Source organism: Lolium rigidum, chromosome 3 (assembly GCF_022539505.1).
Source record: "Lolium rigidum isolate FL_2022 chromosome 3, APGP_CSIRO_Lrig_0.1, whole genome shotgun sequence".
In the NCBI taxonomy this organism is placed as follows: domain Eukaryota; kingdom Viridiplantae; phylum Streptophyta; class Magnoliopsida; order Poales; family Poaceae; genus Lolium; species Lolium rigidum.
The window spans coordinates 379,795,739-379,807,873 of record NC_061510.1 but is presented as its reverse complement, the minus strand read 5'-3'; the positions used below and the strand labels follow the sequence as shown (position 1 = coordinate 379,807,873).

General features: G+C 45.6%; 1 protein-coding gene across 10 annotated transcripts; it reads left to right on the top strand.

Moving 5' to 3' along the window:
- The first annotated feature begins 5,441 nt into the window (after window positions 1-5,441).
- Window positions 5,442-8,034, top strand: LOC124704391. Of its 10 annotated transcripts, XR_007003551.1 has the most exons (5): window positions 5,442-5,996; window positions 6,055-6,842; window positions 6,957-7,001; window positions 7,491-7,534; window positions 7,707-8,034. XR_007003551.1 is itself a non-coding variant. In XM_047236648.1 (4 exons), the coding sequence occupies exons 1-4, from the start codon at window positions 6,065-6,067 to the stop codon at window positions 7,753-7,755; spliced, it is 324 nt and encodes a 107-aa protein (XP_047092604.1). In that variant the 5' UTR covers window positions 6,019-6,064; the 3' UTR covers window positions 7,756-8,034. The 10 variants fall into 10 exon arrangements, 1 of the variants encoding a protein (XP_047092604.1); XR_007003549.1 differs by having other exon boundaries at window positions 7,491-8,034; XR_007003548.1 differs by having other exon boundaries at window positions 6,055-7,001.
- Window positions 8,035-12,135: the final 4,101 nt, after the last annotated feature.

Below are 12,135 nucleotides of genomic sequence, written 5' to 3'. Positions count from 1 at the left end.
ACCCTAGCTTCTTCTCCTCCTCCACTTCTCCCGCATATGCTTAGCGAAGCTCCGCCGGAGATCTCCACCACCGCCGCCACCACGCCGTCGTGCCGCCGGATTCAAGGAGGAGCTACTACTTCCGCTGCCCGCCGGAACGGGAGAAGGACGTCGTCTTCATCAACACCGAACGTGTGACCGAGTACGGAGGTGCTGCCCGATTGTGGCACCGTGATCAAGATCTTCTACGCGCTTTTGCAAGCAGCAAGTGATCGTCTACCGCAGCAATAAGAGCCTACTCTTATAGGCTTTGGAATCTCTTCAAGGGTTAGTCTTGATCATCCCCTCGTTGCTCCCATCTTCTAGATTGCATCTTGGCTTGGATTGCGTGTTCGCGGTAGGAAATTTTTTGTTTTCTATGCAACGTTATCCTACATTCACCCCCCCTCTAGGCGACATCTCGATTTTTCAGCTTCCTTCCTTCACCACCGTGCAGCACCAGCTCGACGGGGGGCGCCTGGATTCCACGCCATGGCCGGCACCGCCGCCACCCGATCCGGCGGGTTCGACACCTCCCCGCTGCACCGCGGGCCTCGGCAGCCGCATCCGCGCACGACCTCCGCAGCGCCGCGAGGAAGAAGGCACAGAGGACCCTCACCACCGCACCACTGTCGCTCGTCCCCAGAACCACTTTTCCTGCTCGAGCCCCGATTGGGGACTTGATTGATGATTCCACCGACGCCCATCTAATTAAGCAATGGATCCAGTTGACGAGCTGCTGCCGAATCCTATTCTTTCTTTTCTGAGTATAGCTGATGTAAACTGAGTGTGATGTAAACTGCGTGATTTTTGTTCTCCAATTTAACAGAATTATGATCTGAAATTAAGCGAATAGGCTTGGGACAAAGACTGCTGGGTCTACTAATTATTGCAATTTTTTATCCATCTTTCGTCCCTATGCGCCATCAAATGGGCCAGCCTTCGGTAGTGTCACAGAATCATCATTGCATAATGCCAAGGACCACAATAATAATCTACTACTTCACATCTGACACACATGCGTAACTGGCAGAAAAAAGTTAGAACCGTCAAGGAGCCGTGTAGTCACCGTGAGTAGATAGAGGGAATCCGACGGTTGTAGACAATATCCAACAGCAACGAAGGCATGCGTACCTACCCATGTGTTCACCAAATCCACTCTCTATGGTAATATGTGACATTTCACATCAGCGTCACAAATTCTAGAAATCCGTGATGATTACGTTATCAGCTTCACTCATTACCATATTCCGTGACGATGTTTCTAGTTTCCATGACAAACCTACTATGTCACAGAAGAATTTAATCAGCGGTGCTTGCATTCCATCACTTATTATCTAGAAGTGAGATACAATGAGGTGGGGCATAATGTTAGAACACAATAAGGAAAATTAATATAAAAATCATAATAAAGGGAAAATCGATGAACAAAAAGCCTAGGGGGGAGTTGAACCTTCAATCTTTGTTAATTTTGTAGTGTCTTCATCAAAAGAAAATTGATGTAAAAAATCTAGACCAAAATGCGCTAGCCTAAAGTAAGAACACATGCCATTTCGTGCGTGCACGAGGAGCTTTAAGGAAAGGCGGCCGCGTGCATGTTAGAAAGAAGGAAGATCAATTAAAAAACATCACTAAGGAGAAAATTTAAATCGATGTAAATAAATCTAGGTCAAAAAGTTGCGCCAGCGGATAATCAAACATGGCCTCTTCCATGCGCAAGGACATTTTTACTACCATGCGATAGTTTATGCCTTAAGTGTTTATTCGTCGGCTTTTCAATTTTGTAAAGTCAAGTCCAAATTTTAATACTAAGAGTATTTGCCAACAAATAATTTTTCCTCACTGAAATAACTATTTGCTCCTGTTTTCTGAATTGTTTTCATGGTGTTTTACCACAAAAGATATCTTTTCCCTCCACCAAAAAGTACGGAGTATTTCCCTCCACACTTCTCCAAAATGTTGGCCGTAGCTGCCATATGGACGTACCGCTTCCAAAAATATTTCAGCCCCCACGATCTTAGAGCATCTCCAGCCGCGTCCACCAAAGGGATTTGGGGCGCGCCGAACAAAAAAAACCGTTCCAGCCGCGTCCCCCAAAGCCCATTTTTGTCCGGCGCGCCCCGATACGGTGTCCGGCGCCCCGAGCCCGTCCCCGTCCCACAGGGGACGCACCGGGCACGCCGGACACAATGAAAAGCGAGGCGAAGCGACGCGGCCCGACGCGTCAGCTGCTCGAAAAAAGCCTAAAACTCCGTCGCTTACCTTTGGTCAAGCGACGTTAATGGCGTCCCTGTTTTCCGTCCGCGCCGGCGTTATTGCGTGCAACCACCCGCTGTCGCCGCTGTTTAAAGACGCCCTGCAGTTCTCACCGCTCACAAACCTTCTCGTCCCCGCCGCCTTTCCCCTCCCAGATCTTGTCCGGTCCGCTCCAAAAATGTCGAGCTCGTCCTCCCGCAAGATCGCCCCGGCGAACGGCTTCGGCTGCGGCAGCCTCATCGTGCCGGAGGCGTGGGCGATGTACAACGTCCGGTATCCAGTCCCGCCGGACATGCAGCTGCCAAGCAGCGGCGGCTGGAAGATGGCCGTGAACGGCATTGGCGTTCCGCCGCCGCCGAAGCCGCGCACGGACCAATGGAGGGACGCCATCAAGGCCCGTCGGGCTCAACTCACCGCCGAGGAGTGGTTGGATCCGACGTGGGCGACCAACGACAACGATATCTGGTGGACGACGTACTTCAAGGCGAAGTACGACATCGAGATGCACAACACCGACGGGCTCGTCGGCAGCCCCAACAGCTGGAACAAGGACGGCCGCGCCCTGTTCTGGGGCTTTCCGGGGCGCACCCTCGAGAACGTCATCCGCGGCATCCGCAACGGCGCTCCAAGGTTGGAGATGCCGTCGTCACCGCCGCCGTCTCCTCAATGGCAACCAAGGAGGACGACGTACTCGTCCTCCTCGCACTCTTCTTCCTCAGGACCAGCGCGATCGACGCCGTCCTTGTCGTACAGGTCGGCGCCCTACACCGTCCCCAAACGGGAGGTGAAGGAGGAGCCGGCGACGCCTGTCAACACGAGGCGTGGCGACAACGGCAGCCGGCGGCAGCAAGGGAGGCGTGGCGGCGCCCTCCTCATCCCGAAGCCGGAGGTGAAGGAGGAGCCGGAGGAACCGTCGCAGGCGGCGCTGCTGGCGGAGTACGAGCGGCAGCAGCGGCTCATCGCCAGCAGCGATGACCCCGAGGACTGCCCAGGTCTGCGGGCGGCGTTCTTTGCGTCCATGAACGACAAGGACGCCTGGAGGGGCGACCTCGACGCGGCGATCGCCGTGTCCATCCGCGACTCAGGCAAGCCGCTGGTGGATCTCACCGACGACGACGAGGCAGGACCAAGCGGCTTGGTGAAGGACGAGCCCGTCGACGAGCGCGTCAAGTAGGAGGTCGTCACCGACGAGATGTACAACTTCCAGCAGTACTACGACGCCTCCGGCCGCCGCAAGTGGTTCTAGATGAGGTTTAGTTTAAATTTAATCAAATTTCGTTCGAATCTATGTAAGTTTGGACGAATCTTAATCAAATCTCGTTAAGTTTAAAATTTCCAAAATTTTGTTTAGGGGACGCGATCGGGGAGCGACGTCTCCAAACACGGCAGGAACGAAACACGTCCCCAAACCCTCAATCCGGCTCGATTTGGGAACACTTTGGGGTTTGGGGACGCGGCTGGAGATGCTCTTATCCTGCGCGGAGGCCGAGGCGGAGCCATCGCCCCTCACCCATTTTCTTGCTCCTCTCCCCGCTTATCGCCTCCGATCCAACCGCCCCAACCTGCTACGAAGCGGCGGCGGCCAGCTCCCCTCCGATCAACCCACCCAAACCGCTGCGCTCTGCCGCTGCCCTCACCTATGATTCATCGGCCCCAGCCCGCTGCATCGCCGCCGTTGGCCTACCCGGCATGATGGAAGCCGCCCACCTCACCTGCGACATCCTCCTCCTCGCCCTGTTCCTGCTTCCTCCGACGAGCGAAGCCCTGCGCCCCTTCCCAACGCCCTCCCCTATCGCCTTTGCCTCGACAACTTCTGTTTGACGACAAGTACAAGTTCAGATCATACCTCCGGTCTAATTATCGATTATCTGTGTATTCGGTCATAGCTTAATCGCTGCGAGATTAGTACTAGTTAGCAATTTGTTCCGGTGTGTTTTGCTACCCCTGATATTCTTACCGAAACTAAGGTTTCTGTTCCACCACAGGTAGCAGTCCAGATCATACCTCCGGTCCAATTATCGATTATCTGTGTACTTGGTTATAGATTAATCACTGCGAGATTAGTACTAGTTAGCAATTTGTTCCTGTGTGTTTTGCTACTCCTGATATTCTTAGAGCCACTACTTTTGGGCTTATGCTTATGTAGAAGCCGGCTTATAGATTTCGGTGGGAAGAAACTCCGGTGGGGAGAAGCTCTTAGAAACTATTGTTTCCCTTCTTTTCAGCTTATGAGATGTGGGCTTAATTTCTATGTTGAGTTGTATGAAGTCTATAATGCCCCTAAACATTCAACTCTACTCAGATTAATAGATAATAATGTTGCTAGACAATTGTTTGGTCGAATTTTAACAGTGATGAGCTTTGCTTGACTCGAAGGCCACGAAATAAATTATTCAGAGTATTATTTACAGATTGAGCAGAGTGAAATCAGCAAAAAGTCAGGTCAGCGTTAGGAGGGAATGCATCAATGCAACAGCTTTGTTCGACACTCATCTGAACTCTGAAACAGCAAACAAGTAGCAGCGCTGATGGTCATCCCCCTGTACCAGCAGCCGAGCAGGCATCCACTAGATGCTAGGCGATGCAGAAATAGAGCGGCCGTACAACGTCCGGCAACCGGCGCAGTTCCATGCCAACAGCCAACCCCTGCTGACGCGCGGACGACGCCTTTGGCAGAGACGTCACAGGACGCGCGCGGCGGATCTGCTGCTCGAGAGGCGGTGGGACCGGACAATGGTGTTGCTGGGCGCCGGATAGAGGAGCAACTGGGCGCCAGCAGGCGAGAGGCGGATCAGCGGCGGATGCGAGGGAGTGGCGGAGTTCCGGCGGCGGCAGCGAGGAACCCTAGGTCCTGGACGAGGGAGTCGCTGGGTGTGCGATGCGGGAGCGGTTTTCCTCAGAGCGTTATTTTTTTAAGATGGCCGAAGCATTATCCAGCGGAGTGGCAGTCCTTTGTAAATAGAGTTGAAAACTGGGGCAAATGGCTATACCGTTTCGCCTTTCCTAGCCAGAAGCTCGGGAAACTGGTGCGAGACAGTTTCTGAAATTGCACTGCGTCATAGCTTCTCGGTGCAAATAAGCTATACTTAAGCTCGACACTTCTTTTCAGCTTAAGCGGCTGGCCACCTCGAAGCCGGCTAAGAAGCCCAAAAGAAGTGGCCCTTAGTTTATTACTGAAACTAAGCTACAGTGTGCTGCATAGCCTTAGAAAATGAGTTATTTCGTAAACAAGGTACAACCTTGCACTTGAGGGCATATAGGTGTTCCTAAATTGAAATTATTTGCTTATGCCATGCTTGTACTCATCGTTGTGGAAATATAAAAATTAGGAACAGAGATTTTATATCATACTGTTTGCTATATCTCTGAAGTCTGAACCTATACATATAAATGAACATGTTAGTTTCAGATGCTTGTCATAATCGCTGGCAAAAATAAATATTGAGGTTCAGAATTTTTTAGCATCAGGATAGCATACCTACTGTAGTTAGTAAAACACGCATGGATCCAACCTTTTCCCTACACAGAGAAGAGTATTCCACATGCTGGTCAGTCCTGTATCAACGCTAAAAAAGGGCTAAACCGGGTTGTGCTAATTCCAATTGGAAGCATCTGATTGATATACACATGGTAAATTGGTAATTCCTGAGGTAAATAGCTGAATTTCAGTACCTATGTTCAGGTTTTGGGTAAAGAGTTAGAGTCTACGAAACCAAATTCAGGTAAATAACCTTAGTAGTTACATCATTTTCAGTGCAGCCTCTGTATATATACATATAGTTACAGTAGCATGCCACGGGTCTCACTTGCGAACCATCTTTGCTACCCTTTGACGAGAGCGTCCCTGCGCCCCTTCCAGACGACCTCCCCTGATTACAACTATGTTCTGAACGCATCCTTCCTCTGTTGGTTCAGTTCGACAATAAGGTAGCAGTATATTCTTTGGTGACTGAATTAAGAAGATAAACTTTGTATGACCTGTTTCTTGGTTTAGAGCTTTGATATAATCTGACAAAGAGCTGTAAGTTTATTTGCTTACATGTGAGTAGATTAGTTGAAATACTGGTAAAAAAAAGTAGATTGGTTGAAAGCAGTTGAAACTATTTGTAATATTGTCGGTTTATTTACTTGAATTCAGATGTGAGACCCGAAATATTACGTACATAGGAGTACACAATCTGATTTTGTAGTACTGCAAATGTACTACATAGGTTTACATGCTCTGTTTATGATCATCTTGTTTAGTGCAGGTAAATATATAGTAGTCAAATAGTTTATGTTTTAAGTTTCACTCCTATAAATTTATTGCTAGCATTCTTTTCATTTAAATGGCAGCACATGTGACCTTAAGTGTAATACTAGTGGCATGCTTGCTATGCCTGTCTTATTAGTAAATGCATTTTTCAACTTGTTAAAACCATGTATGAGTCAATGTTGATTCACCGCCTTGTCTTTTTCCAACTTGTTTGAATCAGGCAAATCAAGCTTCTACAAAGCCACCCGGGAGAAAGCATATTCCAAAGATATGTACAACTTGTTTTTAACTTATTCCCCTCATTTGGGAAACTGTACGCAATGCATGCCTTACACTCCGGTTATTCATATATGATGTGAATTGTTACTATTAATATTTGATTTTGTTTCAGACTTAAGTAAGATTGTCTAAATTATGTTTGCTGCAGTTGCCCTTTCCATTGGATTACCTATACGCAGATCCTGAGTGCAAGGTACTAATTCGCATGCTCAAGCATTAGTTTACCTACTTGATATCTTATATTGTATGCTACAGGGCATATGCGACCTATATACGGGAATACTACTCTGCATTCACAATGTTTCTGTTAAACTTGTTATATTAGGATCAACATGATTGATAGTGTAGTAGTAAAAACATCCAATCATTTGCAGGTCAGTACATGTGGGTTTCCTCCTTGGAGGATTGAAAAGCATCACTTTATTAGGATCAACGTGATTGATAGTGTAGTAGTAAATCTTTGGTATCACTCTTGGCAAGTTTTGACTTGTAACCACATGTTATTACTGACTCAAGTGTATAAATCATATTTTGGAAATCTCAGACTTACTACTAGGTACCAGTTTACATATGCAGCTACATCTGGATATAGTTTCATGATTTATTGTGATTCATTGTATTTTATTAAAATATTGGTACTTCTGAATGCTAAAATCATTATGGGAAAATGCGATTTTTTTAGATCCAAGAAGGATGCATAGCCTGTTGGGAAAAATTCTTGGCTAGGTACTAATCTACATCCTTTATTGTTTATAGTATGTCCATCTAGAGCTTTTAATTAGTGAACTAATGCAGGGTTTATTCATAACATCGAAGGTACACTACTTGTATTGTTAGATTGCACTCTTGTGTCAATCGAAATCAAATTCATGTATATAAAATATCTAATTAAGTGCAGCATGCTGGAAACATACACTGGACCTGATAGCAGAGGACACATCTGTTAGGAACAATTCCTGGCTTCTTGCATTTGCTTCAACTTCGGTCTACACAGAAGAGAAGAATAACCGTGTGTGTTTGTAGAACTGGAACAAAACATTAGCAATGTTGTTTCTGATAGATGCAATGGATTAGTAGTCGTTTATCAATGTAGCTTCTTATCGGTGCAATGGATTAGCTAGTTGTGGATTTATGAGTTTTCATTGCCAATTTATTTTCAGCATGCTGATACTTTGTAAAGTCAGTATGTACTTTCGACTTTCAATGAATAAAGGTTTATCATGATACTGAACACGTCCATTGCATAAGTGATCTGGAGACTAGTGTACCACACAAAGATGAATGGGCCATTTCCGATGGTTCAACAAACAAGTGAATTAGTAAAGATATCAGTCAAACATAAAAATTCAAAATAAATATATATTTTTTGGAAAAAAAGAAAAAACAAAAAATAATAATGGATTTTTAATAAAATAATCTCATCACATCAAATATGAAGCCAATCTGTGACGTTATTTTATTGGAAAAATTTGCTACAGGACACCGTTATTTTTTAGCGTTTGCCAAAACACACCGCTCGATTGTGTCTTTACCAGGTACCATTACAATTCTGTGGCACATTTGCCAGAACACACCACCTAGCCGAAAACGGAAAGTTTTGAATGCAAAACTTTCCGTTTTCGGCTAGGTGGTGTGTTCTGGCAAATGAGCCACGAAATTGTAATGGTGGCAAAGACACAATCGAGCAGTGTAAGCAAACGCCAGAAAATAACGGTGTCATGTAGCAAAATTTCCCTATTTTATTTTGCCGTTGGCTGGTCTCTCATGTGCTGACATCACACATGATGTCATCCATACTCCGTGACGTTTTCTCGCGTGCCGCGTCACTAGGGGGTAATCTGTGACGGGGATTCCGTGACGATGGTTGTGACACTCAAACTACGTCCCGTGACGTTTATTGATATTGCATGACGTCTTGAGCTCGTCATAGTATACCAGAGCCCTTGTAGTGAGTACAACGGCAATGATCAAGTCTACACTGCAAGCGGGTCAGGTTTGGACATTAGCCACATTGGTCACTCTGTTGTTAGTACCTCTGGCCGTGATCTATATCTTGGAAACATCCTTCATGTTCCTCAAGCTAGCAAAAGTTATTTTCTGCTAGTCACTTTGCTGCTGATAACAATGCCTTTGTCGAAATTCACCCTTACTCCTTTCTTATAAAGTATCGGGAAACCAGGAGAACGCTGCTCCAAGGTCCGGGTAGACGAGGTCTCTACCCCCTTTCGTCCACTCCATCCAGCTCAAGAAAGCATGTCTTCAGTGCCATCAAACCGTCCTCAGAGAGATGGCACTCTCGTTTAGGTCATCCGTCATCGATCAGTAGCAATAATCTCCCTTGTTCACGTAAGTCCAGTGATGAGTCTCTGTGTGATGCTTGTCAGAAAGGCAAAAGTCACCAACTACCCTATCATAAGTCGTTTAGTGAATCTAGTGCTCCTTTAGAGCTAGTTTTTTCGAATGTTTAGGGTCCTGCCCTTGAGTCTGTTGGACGAAAGAAATACTATGTCAGTTTTATCGATGATTTCAGTAAATTTGTTTGGATCTACTTGATTAAGCATAAATCTGAAGTGTTTCAAGAATTCCATGTATTTCAAAGTCTTGTAGAAAGGCAATTTGATAGAAAACTTCTAGCAATGCAAACCGATTGGGGAGGGGAGTATGAAAAACTCAATTCCTTCTTTAACCAAGTTGGCATATCTCATCATGTGTCATGCCCCTATGCACATCAACAAAATGGCTCGGCAGAGCGAAAACATCGCCACATAGTAGAAGTAGGACTCTCTCTACTTTCTCATGCTTCAATGCCCTTAAAATATTGGGATGAGGTATTCATAGCTGCCACTTATCTTATCAATCACACGCCAAGTACAATTCAGAATTTTGATACTCCTTTGAATCGCTTATATCATGAAAAACCAGATTATCACTCCCTCCGAATTTTCGGGTGCTCATGTTGGCCAAATCTTAGGCCATACAACTCAAGGAAATTAGAATTTCGTTCAAAAGAATGCGCTTTCTCGGGCTATTGTAATCTCTACAAGGGGTTCAAATGTCTTGATATTTCTACCAGCAGAATCTATATCTCCCGATATGTTGTTTTTGATGAATCAGTTTTTTCCTTTCTCCAAATTAAATCCCAATGCTGGTGCTAGGTTGTGATCAGAAATCCTCTTGCTTCCTTCGGAATTATTGAATCCTTCGGATCACGCGAGGGAACACCCAGATAGCCAGGCTAATAGTCTTGTTTTTACTGACCCTAACCGTGCAATTTCTGTCCCAAGGCGTCATTTTATGCAGCATGTGCAGCCAACGGAGACAGGCATGGGAACCCCGGCTGATTCTCCTGCCCGCGGCGATCCCGAGAGATCTGCAGCAGGGCCATCAGCACCGGATTCCGCCTGCTCACCACCAGCATGCGACACCTGAAATATAGATTCTCCAAAAGCGACGCCGCCAAGAAGGGAATAGTGATCCAACACCGTCGTCGCCCGACCAACGATCTTAGGATTTCATCCTGGAGATAATCCCCGCTCTCAAAACAATGCCTCCAACAAGGTCATTGCCAGACACAACCAGTTAAGGCCAGACCTTGGGTTTTCACCCTGAAAGGTAGGACTCTAAACTTCATATGTGTTTTCGCAACCATTTTTATACTACCGTTTTGAAGCCCGGAACACCAAGCAAGTCCCTCAACATCGCGGAGACTTAAACCTCCCTTAGCTAGTCCTCCCATCTAGCCTTCATGATATTCTCTTCTTCTGACTTTCACCATGGATCCATTGTCACTTGGTGTCAACACAAAAATGTCACCAAGCAAGCGATTAGAGCATGGATCCAATGTCACTCCATAAAATAAAGTTGGATCCAAAAAATACTGCAAACCCACCCGTAGAACGTATGTCTTCTAGATATCCAGCCCATTCAGCATTGAAAAAGCGCTAAACAATGTAGACTTAGATCTAACAAAAGTTAATCCAACACTCGATGTACTCTAAACATATCCGAGTATCCTTTTGGAAATGAACTTTAGTAGGAGCATGCATGTACTGGCATACTTTGTTAACTGCAAAGGAGATGTCTAGACATGTAAGTGCCTAGTATTGTAAAGCGTACACAGTACTTCTCTAGTCGCTTGCTTCAATTCATAGAGTACCATGCTCTAGTCGCTTGCTCCAATTCATAGAGTGCCTTGTCCAATTTGCAGACTAGATTGGACATGTGAAGTTGTTCATAACTAGGTGGTTGTCGCATGTAGACCTCCTCTTCCAGAACGCCACGTAAGAACATATTCTTTACATCTAACTGTGGAAGACTCTAATCCCTGGATACTACAAGAGAAAGAACCAATATAATAGTAGAAGCTTTAACAACCGGACTAAATGATCGGACTAAATGTGTCCTCATATTCAATGCCATAACGTTGTTTGAAGCCTTTTGCCACCAGACGAGCCTTGTATCTGTCAACAAGGAACATGATCTGCAGTAGTAGTGTTAGGCATAAAGTCATTACAAAGTTCAGCCCAGTTTGGAGAATTTTGCAAGTGAGAAGGACGCAACATGATTTGGTGTCGAAGTTGTGCTCCAACATTTTTGTGGAGAGACTCACACTAGTAGGAAAACTATTATAGGTAGAAATTACATATGTGGCGCACGTAAAAAATATGCTCCACAAAATTTATTTCGTGGCGCACCAAAAATATGCTCCAGAGAAATATGTAATTTCTGTGGCACACGTAGGATTGGTGTGCCACACACCTTTGCCTTTCTGTGGTGCATGTGGACGGATGCGCTACAGAATCTCTATGGGGCCCACGCGGGATCCAGCACTGCGCATGGGGGAAGGGAATTATGTGGCGCATCTGCCACATGCGCCACAGAAAGTCAAAATTCTGTGGCGCATGTAGGCATATGCACCACAGAATTTCATCTTTCCGTGGCGTAGGTAGGCATATGCGCCAAAGAAAGTTGCAGGGTTTTTTCTCCCAACGCAACTCAACCCCCCTGGATCGCCTTTTTTAGCATTGTAAAATAAAAAAGAAATAGATTGAAATTTCAAAAAATAAAATCCTTCGAGGTCCCCATGTATTATGTCATCTAGCACCACTGAAAATTAGCAAACATAAATTTCCACTTTGTTTGCAAAATTGCGTTGTAAAATCATCAAACCGGATTTCTGGTTGCATACGAACTCGAAAAAAACGCACAATATATCAAAATGTTCCCATGAAAATTCTATATCCGATTTCACCCGGTTGGACAATTTTTAGAATCTGCAAATTCGAAAAGAGAAAAAAGTTACGGCAAGTTAAAGATTTGTTGCTGCA